The following is a 15,023-nucleotide window of genomic DNA, read 5'->3' as shown; positions in this document are numbered from 1 at the left end:
TGCATTATATCTTTCTTTTTTTCTTTTTTTTTTGTCTTGTCTCTTTTGGGATTTCTACATGTGTAGTTTAGTACTGGTTATCTATCTAGCCTAGCTTATACCAAAACGTACTCTTGGATTTATCGATATCTGTATCTCGTTGGGTGTGTAGTTGTGGATTGATCGTGGTGTACTTTTTGCTCTGGTTCTTTTTCCACGGCCAGCCGTGCACGTGACGTAAGGGCCGAGTGATGGGTTGTGATGTGACATGCATACCTGCAGCTGGGCCAGACTATAAAGTACATGTAAGCAACGCAACACAATCCCCCCCAAGGTGCATGTAACAACACCCTCCCAGGCCTGTAGCTCCCCTGATGAGAACAGTCCGTACATACGTCCCGCTGACGAGACCCAAAACAAAAACAAAAACAAAAACAGCCGCGGAATGAATGATGGCCGAGATCAAGATGGTTGAATCGCGTAGTCGCAGCTTAACATATAGACATCGAGGCTAATACGTACGTATGCTTCACCGCTTAGATCAGCCACGTAGCCTTTGAGGAACGTGTTTTAACATACATGTCGTCGGCCAATCTGTGTATCTTCGGCTTAGACTGGGCCGTGTGGTTATGTGGTCTGACGCTTGGTATGGTGCTTGCTTCGACACATGTACAGGGCGGGGCCGGATGGTACCAGGGAATGGATAGATCTATATGGCAACCGCCCAAATAACATCTAGAAACCCAGGGTTGAAAAGCGGCCCAGTATAAGCAGCCATGTATATATATAGGTGTACTTGACTTGGACACGCCGCCAGGCCAGAACCACATCTACAACTTTTTTTTTCTTTTTTCTTTCTGCCGTTTATTATATTTTCTTTGTTCCTTTTAGCCGTTGTATCTACACCAAATAAACGGTTGTGGGAACTTTATTTCCTGGCGGTTTTTTTCATGAGCGTTTCCACGATCGAACGGGTTGCATACCCCCCCCCCCCGGGGACGGGTAGGGTCATGGTATGTCACTCGGGGCTTGGCATCCCATTGTTGGCCGTAGATGCAGGTGAGCTGTCCGAATTAACCTGTCTCTGTCGAAACTTATCATTGCTACATGTATCTCGACACATGCCACTGCCGTGTCAACACTCAACTGTCCAATACGTGGCTATATAGCTGACTGGGCTCCATGTCGATAGACGGATCAACTCATTTAACTCTCTCGCTCTACACTGCCTTTTCGACTCGTTCGTATATCTACTAGATCTAAATTTCTTTATAATTTATTGATGGAACGCTAAGGAAAGAGATGGGGGGACTTCTAGCTAATGTACAGGACCGATCCCCCATTACCCCTTCCTATCTCACCCCACCGCCCCCGTCTTCGCTACCAAATATTTAATACCAACAGGACAGGCTAAAGACCTGGACTACGGAATATACTTAAGCTTGGCAGTTTATAATTCTGGACAGGAATCCATAACATATAGCTAGCGGAAGAGTTTACAACCAGAAAAAAAAGAACTTTTATTCTACCCTATTTAAACCGACAAGACCAAAGCACACAACAAAGGGAACGACGATAAAGAAAAGATCTATCTACAACAAAACCCCTAGTTTTTCAGCCCCTCCAACGCCTCCTTGAGTCTCTCCCACCCCCTACTATCCTCCCACGACTCCTTCCCCCTCCCCATCACCCCCCTCACCGCACTCCTCGCCTTAAACCTCCAATCCCTCGCCACCGGCTCCCCCGCGCCCAGCCCCTCCGTCCTCTCCATCCCCCCCAAGCTCTCATACGCGCCCACCAACTCCACCGTCGCATCCACCAACCCATCCCACGCCCCCTCCGTCGAATCCGTCACCCCCGGCCGCGCCTGCACCGCCCTCCACGCCTTCTCCTCGGCCTCCAACGCATCCCTCGGCCGCCCCCTCCACAGCGCCACCTTGCCCACGATGCGCCACAGCCGCTCCTGGTGCGTAATCAACGGCGTGACCTCCTTCTCCACAAGCTCCACCACCATCTTTGCCAGCCCCGGCTTGCTGGCGTCTTGCTCTGATGTCACGACGTGGCGCACTAGCATCTCGAGCACGTCCACGTCCACGCAGCTCTCGCCGGCGCTGTCTTTCCGCAGATCAATGATCCTGCGCATGGCCACCACCACGTCCGTCCACGACGGCGGAACAACAGAGGCGGCGATGATGAGCAGGTTCTCCCAGATGCGCCAGCTGTCGTACTTACTCGTGCTCGCGCGCTTCAGCGCCGCGAGCGCATTGCGCTTATTATTCTCCTTCTGGACGAGCTCAAAGTCGGCCTGGTCCTGCCTCTGCGCCTCGTTGTCGTCGTCGCCGTCACCAGCGTGCCATTCCGGCTGTGCGGGGAGCTGCGTGGTGCGGTGTAGGAGCGCGCTGGCAAGGTTTGACCATGCCTCGGCGTCGGTCTCGTCGATGGAGACGGTGCGCGTGAAGGCCTCGACGGCAGCGTCCCAGTCCTCCATCTCGAGGTGGCAGCACCCCAGCGCGAACCACGACGCATGGTTGAGCGGGTTCGCGTGCAGCGACGCCGCATACGCGTCGGCGGACTTTCGATACTCCTTTGCCGAGAAGTAGTGACGCGCCAGGGAGCGCTTCGCGCGGGCGTATCTGCCGCCCGAGATTTCCCACGCGCGCTCGTAGTGACTCGGGTTGTTGTCGATGTCGCCGAGGATGCACCACAGCCGCGGGGCGTTCGCGGGGGGGGGGGAGATCTCGTCGGTGGTGGTGTCTGGGTGGAAGAGTTGTGCGTGGATGACCTTTCGCGCCTTCTCCTCCTTCTCGGTGGCGGCCCAGCAGAGTGCTACTTCGGGCCACATTTGCAGGCGCTCGTAGATCTCGAGGGCGGTGCGGAGGCCGCCCATGGAGATCCAGCGGGAGGCGAGCTCGGCTTCGAGGTCCCAGCGGGTGGGGACTGTGAGCTGGTGGATGTAGAGGAGGCGGTCGCGGACGGGCGCGGCCTCGTCTTCTTTTGCGCGCGGGAGGAAGGTGGTGGTTGTGTTTGTGGTGGTGGTGGAGTCGGTGGATTGTGTGGTGTCGGCGATGACTTGGTCGACGACGGCCTGCAGCTGGAGGAGGCCGCGCTCGACGGTGCGGGAGCGGTAGCCCTCCATTTTGGAGCGCACGAGGAGGCCGAGTGTGTAGACCTCCCAGTTGGTGGAGTGCTTGAGCACCCGCTCGGCGTAGGGCATCATCTCTTCTCGTGTCAGTCCCTCGGCGGGGTTGGTGTTCTTGATTGTCTCTGCAACGAGTAGCAGGATGGCCGCATCGAGGGGCTGCAGCTTTGGCTGGTCGTTTGGATCCAGCTCCTGCAGCTCCTTTGGCAGTCCCTGCGCATCCTCCACCACCGCCGTACTCTTTGGCGTGAACGCAATAGCCTCCAACAAGGTATCATCGTCCAGCTTCAACGCCTTTGGCGCACTCTCTTCCGCCTTCTTGTCCTCCTCACCGCTGCCCTCCTCCTCCTCCTCCTTACTCCTCGCCAGCACCACAAGCTGGCTCGTATCCGTCTGCTGAAACTTTGTCCTCTTCCCCATCACCCCCGTGAGCGCATACACCATCCCCGTCCGCTCCGCGGCCTCCTCCAGCCCCCGCAGCGCCTTTGTGTCGTGCCCGAAATACGTATCGACCAGCGCCCGCTCCACCAAGAACCTCGCCTGCACGGCGCCGCTCTGCGCCTCGGCCAAGACGGCAACAGCCTTCGCGTCCTCGTAGATGACGTCGTGCAGCCCCGCCGTCGCCTCAGACAGCACGCGCTGGTGCCAGAAGTTGACGCGCAGCCGCCACCACGGTGCCGTCGCTACGCCGTGAGTTGCCGCTGGGGCGTTGAGCAGCGTCTTTGAGAGTGAGAGGAGGAGTGCGTGCGGCATGAGGTGGTAGGCGGTCTCGCCGTCGACGGTGAGTGCTGTGACTGTGGCCTTTTCTAGCCGTGTTGCGAAGGCTGCGTCGGTGGTGGTGTTGGGGGGGAGGAGGAGTGCCGCGGGGGTGAATGGGAGAGGCGGCCCGGTGACGTTGGCTTGGATGAAGGACCAGAGGGCGGCGATGCCGATCGCGAGGAGGGTGTGCGGGGGGGTGTCGGGGCGCGCAGAGAGGCATTGCTGTAGGTAGCCGGGGTAGTCGAGTGTGCGGTGTAGGTATTCGGTGTCGCCGGCGGTGAGGAGGGACTGTGTTTCGGGGAGGGTGAAGAGTGCGTTGAAGTCGCCGGCGGAGACGAGGGAGAGTGGTGTCGGGGGTGAGGGGGGAGGAAGGGCGGTGCCGGATATTAGTGCCCATTCTTTGGCGGTGAGGTCGGGGTCGGTCATTTGGGGGGGGGTTTCGGGGGAGTGTTGTGTTGTGTGGTTGGTTGGTTGGTTGGTTGGAAGGGAAGGGGAGGAAGGAAGGAAGGGAAGGGGAGGGAGGGAGGGAAGAGAAGGGAGGGAAGGGGAGGAAGGAAGGGAAGAGAAGGAGGAGAAGGAAGGAAGGTTTGACCCCACGGTGGGGTTGGTTGACTGACAGGGGTGGTTGACTGACAGGGGTGGTTGACTGACAGGGCGTGGGATGAGGGCAGGGTAACGGCTAGTGATATCTGCAGTACCGTGGTTAATAGATTCTCGAGTGCCGGTTATATTATTACTATTGCAATTAGTACTGCAGGTCTCTGCCGATCGCCAAAGATGGGGGAAGCTTCTACACACCCGGTCATGCTATGTCCCACCCCTGTCTCACCCACACATCCAGCCATCGCCCACAACATTAGACAGGGTAACCTGCCCACCACAACCGGACTGCTTTGCGTTCCCCACACCCCACCCCCACCAACCAGAAAAAAAATCCTCACATCGACAGCGTCCCACCACCAACACTAACTATACCAGATATAGAAAAACATAAATAAATAAAAATCCACCAAGCTACAATGCCGCCCCACAGCAACGCGAATGATGATGATGAGGATATTGATTTCTCCGGTTCTGTCTCTCCTCCATCTCCCCCACCATCCATCCCCCACCATCCATCCCCCACCACAATCTCCCCCCCCCCCCCCCACATCCACCCCGCTAACATAACACCCCCAAACAGACCTGCGACAACAACACGAAGTGCGCCTCGACGAGGGCCTCGACACGTTCGTCGTCGTCGACGGCTGCCCCGTCGTCTCGGAGGAGAACAAGCCGCGCCTCATAAAGTTCCTGTGCAAGAAGCTCGGCGAGGCCGGGCGCACGAAGCCCGATGCTGTGTTTATGCCGGTCAATGAGGAGAGTGGGATGACGGAGGGGTGAGTGTTGTGATTCTTATCTGGGGGGGGGGGTGTGGTTTTGGTGTTGCGGTGCTGTTGCGTGTTCACGATGCTACGATGCGTGATGCTATCGCATCTACATGATGAGACAACGCTAACGCACCGCAGCTACGCCTTCGTCGAGTACGAAACCCCCGAACAAGCCCTCCTCGCCATCAAAACCCTGCACGGCATCGCGCTCGACAAAAAGCACACCATGTCCATCAACAAGCTCACCGACATCGACCACTTTGGCCGCGCCGGCCGCATCTCCGACACCTACACGCCCCCGTCCATCGAGCCCTTCAGCGAGAGCGAGCACCTGCGCTCCTGGCTCTCCGACCCCTCCGCGCGCGACCAGTTCGCCATGTACCGCGGCGACAGCGTCGGCGTGTTCTGGAACCGCAAGAAGGACACGCCTGACGCCGACGTCGACCGTCTCGGCTGGACAGAGAGCTTCGTGCAGTGGTCGCCGCAGGGCACGTTCCTGACGAGCGTGCACGAGCAGGGCGTGCAGCTGTGGGGCGGGCCGACGTGGAAGCGCGTGATGCGGTTCGCGCACCCGGCGGTGAACCTGGTGGACTTCTCGCCGTGTGAGCGGTATTTGGTGACGTGGAGTAACAAGCCGATTAGTCTCCCCGAGACGCTGCCGGCGGGGTTCCCGCTTGGCCCGGACGAGGAGGGGAAGAGCTTTATTGTGTGGGATATCAAGACGGGCGGGCTGTTGCGGAGTTTTGCGGCGATATTGGAGAATCCGGAGGAGGATTTGATTGAGGTTGTGAGGAAGAAGGTGTCGTGGCCGGTGTTCAAGTGGAGCGCCGACGACCGCTATGTCGCCAGGGTTGTGCCAGGCCAGGCGATCCAGGTATTCGAGACCCCCTCCATGGTGCTCCTGGGCAAAAAGGCAATCAAGATCGACGGCGTCGTCGACTTTGAATGGTCCCCGCAGGCCGCCGCCGCCCCCACCACCACAAAGGACGCCAAAGACCCCACCACCCAAATCCTCGCCTTCTGGACGCCCGAAATGAACAACCAGACCGCGCGCGTCACGCTCATGTCCCTCCCCTCCAAGACCGTCATCCGCACGCGCAACCTCGTCAACGTCTCCGACTGCAAGCTGCACTGGCAGTCGTCCGGAAAATACCTCTGCGTCAAGGTCGACCGCCACACAAAGACCAAAAAGAGCACCTTCACCTCCCTCGAGTTCTTTCGGCTGCGCGAGAAAAACATCCCCGTCGAGATCATCGAGCTCAAAGCCAGCATCGTCAATTTCGCCTGGGAGCCGGCCAACGGCGATCGCTTCGTGTTTATCACCGCCGACGACGCCGTTCCGGGGGCCGCGGCAGCGCCAAAGATGGCGGTGCACTTTTATGCGCCCGAGAAGCTCAAGGGAGGGGGTGCGGGCGCGGTGGGGGAGTTTACGCTGGTCAAGACGGTGGAGCGGAAGAACTCGAATGCAATCTACTGGTGTCCCAAGGGGCGGTTCGTGTTGGTTGCCACGGTGCACAGCCAGATGTCGTTTGAGCTCGAGTTCTGGGACTGTGATTTCGAGGGCGAGAAGATGAAGCTGGAGGGGGGGAAGGCGGGGAAGGAGGTGGCGGCGAATTTGATGCTTATGGGGACCGGAGAGCATTATGGCGTGACGGATGTGGAGTGGGATCCGACGGGGAGGTATGTGGCGACTAGTACGAGTATGTGGAAGACTCCGGTATGTTGTGTTTTTTTTTGGTTTTTTTTTTTTTTTGGTTTTTCGTTTGTGGTTGTTCTTTGAGTTGCTCTTTGCTATGGTTTGTGCTTCATGGGCTATCACTCATGTGCTCATACACGGCTGCCACTCACATAATATCACTCGTTTCCTTGCGCAAACTACATATTACTCAATTCCTTCATAAACTATCATTCATTTAACTTTATACCCATCATTCATCCCCTTACACTCACCCTCTAATTACAACCCACCAAAGCCACAACCCACAGCCCACAACCCTAACCAACCCCCCCCCCCCCCAAATCCCCTACCAATAACCCCCAACCACACACTAACACCCCTCCCCCCACCCACAGATGGAGAACGGCTACCACCTCTGGGACTTCCGCGGCGCCCTCCTGCGCGAAGAACACATCGACAAGTTCAAGCAACTCCTGTGGCGCCCCCGCCCGCCGACCCTCCTCACCCCCAGCGCGCAAAAGGCGATCCGCAAGAACCTGCGCGAGTACTCCAAGGCCTTCGACGAGGAGGACCTGTTCGAGTCCGAGGCGGCCAACAAGGAGGTTGTCGAGGCGCGCATGCGCATGCTCAACGAGTGGCGCGCGTGGCGCGAGCGCGTCGTGGCGGAGGTGCGTGTGCAGCGCGGCGTGGAGGAGACGGTTGTTGTCGAGGAGGATCGCGTGGTGGAGGAGATTGTGGAGGAGGTGGTGGAGGAGAGGGAGGAGGTTGTTGTTGGGTAGGGGGAGAGAGGGGAGAGGAAAAGGTGGAATTGCGGGGTGGGTGTGGTTAGGTGGATGGATGGATGGTTGCGCTACGCTTTCTTCTTTTTCTGTCTTTGCTTAGGTAGGGCGGAAAATATCAGGCGATGGGCGCTGGAAAGAAAAAAAAGTACAATGAATAAAAGGTTGCATCTAGAAAGCTGTGTAAACTGTAAACACCCTCTTCCGACACCGCCTTGTTCCATGAAAGAAAAAAAGAAAAAACATAAGGACATCGGGCCATAACTCCCTTCCTCCCTCAACACGACCCAAGCTCGAAAGTAATTCCCAAATTCAAAAGTGTATAGCAGTCCAACATATCGCACCCAAGAAATCCCACCCCTCAAGGCCAACTGGAATGGCATCCATCAACCGTATATATCCAAAACCGCCCTTGCGCTCTCCTCCACTCTAAAAAAAACAATCTCCACCACCCGAAGAGTAAAAATGGAGAGAAGGAAAAAGAAAAAGAAGAAAAATGAAAAAGAACAAGAAATAAAATGAAATGAAAAGAAAAGAAAAAAAAGTAGAATCATGGGATCGCACTCGAGCATCTTCCGGAACATATCGCCAGGATCAATCCTACCCCCCCCCCCCCCCGGGCCAGAACCCCCGAGTAGCCCATTACCACGACTACTACTACCACCGCCCAAAATCTACCCATAAGCCCTATTGCCTCGTCCTCTGTGTGTACGTGCGATGCAGAGAGATGACGGTCTGCGAGGAAAAAGAAAAGTCCCAAGAAATATGGCGGGGATTATATTACTTTATGCTGGCTGCACCGTCGTTTTCTTTGGATTTTGGATGCTGAATCTCAGTTTTGATGGAACCCCCTAAGTAGCTCGATAATCTCTTTATGGCCATTAAGCTCTGCACAGTTGAGGGCGACATTCTGGATCTACCCTGAGCTCTGGCATCGGCACCATACTCAAGAAGTAGCTTGACCATGGCTTCATTGCTCTTGCCTATTGCCAGGTGCAAGATCGTGCTTCCCGATTTGTTCTCAGCGTTGGGATCGGCGCCGCTCCCAAGAAGAAGCTTGACTATGGCTTCATTACCGTTATCCATTGCCACGTATAGAACTGTGTCTCCGTTCGCATCTTGAGTGTTGGCGCCGGCGCCGTTTTCGAGAAGTAGCTTGACTATCGCTTCTTCGTCTTCGCGTACTGCTTTACTCAGTGCTGTGTCTCCGTTCAGGCCGTGCGGGCTGTGAACGTTGACGTCGGCGCCGTTTTCAAGAAGTAGCTTGACTACGGCTTCATTGCCTTTACCTACTGCTTTGCACAGGATTGTCTTCCTATCCGCATGATGAAAGTTGGGGTCGGCACCGTTTTCAAGAAGTAGCTTGGCTATGGCTTCGTCATCTGCTGCCATGTACAGCAATGTTCTTCCATCCCGATGAGAGTTGGGGTCGGCGCCGTTTTCAAGAAGTAGTTTGACTATCGCTTGACTGCCTCTGTGTGCCGCAGAGCGGAAGTCGCCATAACTCCTGGAAATTCCAAAGCAACATGACTGGTTTAAATTTAATTTCGGGTAATGTGAGTTGGTATCTTTCTTTTGTCTCAACAAACGCATGACAACAGAGGAATGTCCGAGAAAAGCTGCAAACTCAAGTTCAGTGAAGCCACGAATGAGGCTTTCCCAGTCAGTGTCATCGTCGCTCCTGGAGATGATATAAAGACATAAAGCAATGTTTCTTTTGCGCGGAATAAATCGACTGATGACCGCTTCTGTTAGAGGCTCGTCACATTGTTTAAGGTGGTATCGTAGTTCTTTGGCCGCATATCTCAGCAGTGGATAAGAGCGAGACAAGGCTGCTTTGTTGGCCCAAGGTTTAGCAAATATATCGTAGGAAAGGAATGTCGTGCAAGCTATAGCCATTTGCAAATCCGCGTCATCGGGGACTAGTTGGTTTCTGGTGAGAAACTCCTGAGCTGTGTAATGCACAAATCTAACACAATCACTTGTTTCATCAATACTAACTAAGCTGGCACAGACGTCCAGTAGGGTCTTGCGGTCTGGTAGACTATCTTCGTCAAAAATGATATTCTCCTCCTCCACTGATACCGCAAGTTGTAGTTCGCGAACTGTAAGTACTCTTTGAGCTTTTATAAGCCATGAAATGATTCTGAATGCGAGTCTAACGCCGCTCTTTTGCTGCATGCGGATATTTTCCATAGCTCTGCGGTAGGTGGGGTCCATGGGGTAATTTTCGTTCGACGAGTTTTTGATCCTCTCAAGCTCCGTGAGGACCTGTTTCAAGTTTGTCTGCTGGCAGAGACACTCAATATGAAAATGAACGAGAAGAAACCTACGCACAATAAATTTGCTTAAGCTCCTGATTTATACTCATTGGTGACATGATGCCCCACGTGCAAGGATCTCAGGTTAACTTACATTCCTTTGGCACAGTCTTGGAGGGCTGAAACTATCTTTTCCTTCAAATCCGAATTACCTCGATTTATGAGACGCTCGGCTCGAGGGTTATCTGCTATTCTTTGTTCGATATAGCTTGAGATATCTTCATCCTTAGCCCAAAGCCTCAGCTTTGTGATGTTTGCAAATGACTCTTGAATATCCTCTGGGTGTTCACGACTTGTCAAAAACAGATTTATACCAGCCTTTCCTAGACGATGAAACATTGGTAATAATCTTTCTCGCTGAAGCACCTGATCGCATTCATCCAAGGCGTCTACAATGATAAAGGTTTGTGCGAATGACCTCGTAACCTCTAAGAGAATTTCGTACAATTTATCAAGCATAAGCCTTTTGTTGTCATTGTGTGCTTTCTCAATTGCTTTAGGTAGGACTTTGGCTTTGAATGCTAGTTGCTTCACCAAGCTTGAAAAGGTATCGATTGGTGTTTGTTGTCCTTGCTCCTGAAAATTAAAATAAATATACCCAACGCCGTAGTTTGCATTGATCGCTTCGATATGATCAATCATCAACGAGCTGCCAAACATTAGAGCAATTTTATATACGACAATTATAAATGGGTATACCTCAGGAATGTTTTACCGGCACCCGCTAGAGATACATGTAATGTACATCAGTCTTGCTACACTGTACTACGATTGAATCGATCTATAAGCTGGGTACGCACGGATACCATTGCCCCACAGAAGTCGGCAACTCGAATTTCCTTTAATCCAATCCTGAACTTCTTGTGTTTTAAATATCCACTGACCCGTATTCTTTTTTCTTTGACTGCTGACTTCTATATGCCTTTTGTCGCACGGCGCTGGAAATAGCCAATTCAGAGCATCCCGTCGGGCTTCTGACAGATCACAAGGGATTCCCATGTCCCATATTAGCGCTGGGATATCTTTGAATTCTTTCGATTGGAGTTGATCTTACCGTCTTTTTCTCTTTCTGTCTGACAATTCTGACTATTTGATATATTTTCGATCTCGATTTCCATCTTTTGAACGCTGTCCGCAACTAGGTTTGTGCAAGCCCTACATCCACAGCCGAATTAAATCATTTCAAATTTATTGCACACAGGGCTTTACTCACAACTGTTCTATCTCTAGGGCAAGTGAAAAAGAACTCTTAAATCTTTCTATTCGTCCTAGATATCCCTGAATATCTTTCTCGTCCAAGGGCCATCGTAGCCGGCCGAGAAAGCTTTTTCTAGGTTTCAACTTTTCTTGTAGTCCCAACATCTCCTTATGACACACATGCAAAGAGTTTTTTACTGTCCGTAAAGTTACTGCTTGTGGGTCTTGTGCGCATATTTTCAAACGCGAGAGGATTTCTATGAGTGTTTGAAACTCTAGCGTAAGTTCGCGAAGACTGTCGGGCGCTCGTATTGCGCTATTCAAGTATTGGTAACTCAAAGATGCAACCGATGTTGTGATTTGAAGCACCGCGATGATGCTAGCTGCGAGACCTAAACCGTCGGCCATAGTTTATCGCCCGCGTTTCTGGATGATATCGTGTTGGCCGAGCTCCTAGTTTGATGAAGGCTAGGAAGGCGGGGTGCATGTGCGACACAACGGGCAGAGGCCTTTGCAATTGACCAATAAGAGAAGAGAAAACTGTGCTTGGCTGTTTTGCTTCACACCTCGATATAAGAAACGCCAAGGTGGCAGCGGATTTTGTTTCTTATAGCAAAATCTCCACCAATATTTCTTATAGCAAGTAAGATTTTAGTGTAGAACTGTGAGCGTGTACCCTATGCGCTCTTTTTTACAGCAAAGTTTTCTTATAGCGAGGTTTCTTATAGCGAGGTTTCTTATAGCGAGGTTTCTTATAGCGAGGTGTAGCTGTATGTCACTCGGCACGACACCCCCAGACTCTGTCCCTACCTTACAGGGCCCTTCACTTCGTTCAGGGCAAGGACTCAGTATCATATCAATCGCTGCAGTTTTTGCTTCCTACCTAGCTGTATGTCAACGTCCCTAGAGAGAAAAACTTTATATTTTTGACAATAAAGTACATGTAGGTCGATGATGCATGCACCGGCTACATGTAGTCTGGATAAACTCAGACGCTTTCCCGAATGCGTCAACAGGCCCTACCTCACCTACATAGTAGAACGGTGATTTCGGGTTGAATCCTATCGACGACTGGAATAAGACAATCGCGCAAATTTACTTAATCGTACAAAAGACTTATTTAATTCAAATATAGTATAAATTAAGTATATGATGGTAAGCAATTCGGTGGTGGTCGATTTTGAACCGCCTACGCAATTGGTCAAACACGATTACATTAATCCAGCTCCGCAAATTGCGCAATTGAGTTCCGGGCAAGAACCCAATCCTCCCTCAAGATGAATAGTCAAACAGTCCTTCATTTAAATGTCTTTAATTAGTTGTCCACTACAATATATCCATTACTGGGGATTGCGGGCCATCATCAGTTGTGGGGTAAAGAAAATCAATACTCGGTATTGCAACCTACAAATAACGTCATGTGCTGCCATGGTTTGATAAAATTATATGTAGGGAGTTCGACTACTTGTGGTTAAGCTCGAACCCAATGGAAAAAATGTTCTATTTGCACGGGAGCGATTCAGCCCTGACTACCATACATGTAGTTACGTCATGTGTATAATGTATGTAGCGCCGCCCCATAAACACGTATACGAGTATATATGCTTATAGCAAATTTCAACAAAACCATCTCCTCTTTCCGTACGTACTGCCTCTATAAGCTAAGTTTCTCAAAATATGTAAGCTATACTCCTCGACCTGCGAGTCGGGAAGTCTGTTTGGGACTTACTTAGGCCCCATTTGTGGCAGCTGTGATTGCGTTCTCGAAAATACTACAACTCCTTCCTCTTCTGGCTTTTGTCTGAGGAACGCACACATCATCCCCCTTTCGCCGGTCTGTAATGACCTCAAGTTCCTAGCGGATATCTTTGTAATGACTAGTAATCCATTCAGTATAAGTGTATACATCAGATAATAACACCTAGACTTGAATATAACCTACGGATATATCTTCCAGTTGGCGTAGAGAGAGTGGGGGGATTCTGAGTCTGTGCCATCTTTGCGTTCCCTCTCTTCGCTGCTCTTCTAGTAGGGGATCGAGTTTCGAACCAGAAAGTATATGTATGGAGGGTATAAATTTAAAAGTGAGCTCGAAGAGTAATCGGACCGGCTAGCTGAGATATTCAGTGGGAATGAGAATCAATGGTATCGGATTGAACACATGAGTCCCAAGGTTAGTTTATTTTCCTAGAATCGTGATAGAGGTATGCGAGGAATATATTATATATACACCTATATACATGCTCTTGTGCTTCTGGCTGACCCAATTAATCGTAAATTCAGATTATTCCTGCCTCCGAAGAGCTAGGGGCACCTGCTAGAAACTTACGCCATGATAACCAATCACAGTCACACACTTAAGCTTGCACTTCAAATGATTAAAGCATCGCCTTCCCAACGGTTTAGAACGATTCAACAGATCTAAGGCCCTTGTGTGTATATCAGCCTTGTACTGATGACTGTTGACAAGCTGTAAGCTGGATCCTACTATGTGCAGAGTGCTGGGTTGTGCCCTTCACAAAGCAACTCTTCAACAGGTGAAAGTCGATAACTAGTCATGTAAATCATTGAATATTGTTCCAAATTATCAGGGGTTTGGGTATGGAAATAAGTCAGGGAAATCGTATAATGATCGATGTGAGTTCGGAAACCTTAGATTGTTATGCTTCTACCGACACTAGTGTGGTTCTTGGCTTCAAGGTATAACATTTCATTGAGTAGGAAACAGAATTCCAGCCATTCATCCTGGTAGTCGATCTAGTCATAGTCTCGAAGAAATTGAGATGTATACTAAACTTTTTACAGCTACTGTGGCCAGTAGACCATAACACCATGAACGTTATAATTACACTATCCCCAATAATCTTAGACGTCTGCCCAAAGTCGAACAATTGTTGAATGGCCAGTGCGCACCTTATCTCGAGATAAGAGCAGATTTATTTTCGAACACGCACTAATCCACCACGCACATATGAGGGGAGTCCGAACCTCCGGCGCATATGTCTATAAGAGTTCGATCTCTTTGATTGATGATATATGTTGTTTCAAGGGCTGGGGATAGGTTTTCTGCCAATAAGATCCGGGATTTCGTTTTGAAACCACAACCAGCGTCAACCCAACGAATTTCTTTGGGGCCAGATGGAAAGGATTATAAGACACCCCCTAAACAAAATTCCTACCCAATCATGCGTTAATCAATGCATGCCTGCGATACATAATAAGGCAATTTACATTTGTGCCGTTCAGGGCGTAACACTACTTTCATAAATTTTCAACCATTCTATTCTTCGACCGCGAGTAGTTCCAGCTACCAAACCTATAAATCTTCCTGGTCGGCTAACTTGAGTTACTTCTACCTAGGTAGTAGGATGCTTCCAACGTACGGGCAATCGTGCTTACTATGTCTCACATCGTATTAACTGGCCATGCTCGGCAGAAAGTAGTAGTACACCTGATAGTCCGTTTATTACTCTATGAAGAAAATACTGGGTGCACTCCGCTAGAGAAATAGGGAAAGCTGCGAAAGTGGTACTTGACCCTGTCAAATCTCTGCAGATTAGATGGCAAAATTCCTTTATTCTGTGTCGGAATTAATGCAAAACCCTCGATCGAGGCAACCATTTTAGCATTTTGACATGGAAACGACTGACGACCCTTGCGGCTTAATTAGTGGTGTATGAAGAAAAGATCTTCAGGGAATTCGCTGTGGGTTTTTAACCTCTTACTGTGTCGATTTTCGCAACTGCGGCACGGCGGCATACCAGCGTGTACCGGCCAATATACATGTATCGTAGTCAGCGC

General features: G+C 51.1%; 4 protein-coding genes across 4 annotated transcripts; 1 reads left to right on the top strand and 3 right to left on the bottom strand.

The window, feature by feature from the left end:
- Window positions 1-1,585: 1,585 nt before the first annotated feature.
- Window positions 1,586-4,303, bottom strand: LAJ45_06951 (uncharacterized protein; the record flags this gene model as incomplete). The annotated part of the gene is made up of 1 exon (XM_046116511.1): window positions 1,586-4,303. The coding sequence occupies one exon, from the start codon at window positions 4,301-4,303 to the stop codon at window positions 1,586-1,588; it is 2,718 nt and encodes a 905-aa protein (XP_045970280.1).
- Window positions 4,304-4,896: 593 nt separating this feature from the next.
- Window positions 4,897-7,704, top strand: LAJ45_06950 (uncharacterized protein; the record flags this gene model as incomplete). Its single annotated transcript, XM_046116510.1, has 4 exons — window positions 4,897-4,948; window positions 5,061-5,256; window positions 5,386-6,964; window positions 7,321-7,704. The coding sequence occupies 4 exons, from the start codon at window positions 4,897-4,899 to the stop codon at window positions 7,702-7,704; spliced, it is 2,211 nt and encodes a 736-aa protein (XP_045970279.1).
- A 780-nt stretch (window positions 7,705-8,484) lies between these two features.
- On the bottom strand, window positions 8,485-9,297 carry LAJ45_06949 (uncharacterized protein; the record flags this gene model as incomplete). The annotated part of the gene is made up of 1 exon (XM_046116509.1): window positions 8,485-9,297. One exon carries the CDS (start codon window positions 9,295-9,297, stop codon window positions 8,485-8,487), a length of 813 nt encoding a protein of 270 aa, XP_045970278.1.
- A 709-nt stretch (window positions 9,298-10,006) lies between these two features.
- On the bottom strand, window positions 10,007-11,630 carry LAJ45_06948 (uncharacterized protein; the record flags this gene model as incomplete). Its single annotated transcript, XM_046116508.1, has 8 exons — window positions 10,007-10,033; window positions 10,120-10,123; window positions 10,624-10,674; window positions 10,725-10,749; window positions 10,826-10,877; window positions 10,938-10,999; window positions 11,080-11,180; window positions 11,239-11,630. 8 exons carry the CDS (start codon window positions 11,628-11,630, stop codon window positions 10,007-10,009), a joined length of 714 nt encoding a protein of 237 aa, XP_045970277.1.
- Window positions 11,631-15,023: the final 3,393 nt, after the last annotated feature.

The sequence above is a fragment of the Morchella importuna genome (assembly GCF_003444635.1).
Source record: "Morchella importuna strain M04M26 chromosome Unknown Morimp01GS021, whole genome shotgun sequence".
Taxonomy (NCBI): domain Eukaryota; kingdom Fungi; phylum Ascomycota; class Pezizomycetes; order Pezizales; family Morchellaceae; genus Morchella; species Morchella importuna.
The sequence above is the reverse complement of the archived record's forward strand: the minus strand, read 5'-3'. Positions and strand labels throughout refer to the sequence as shown.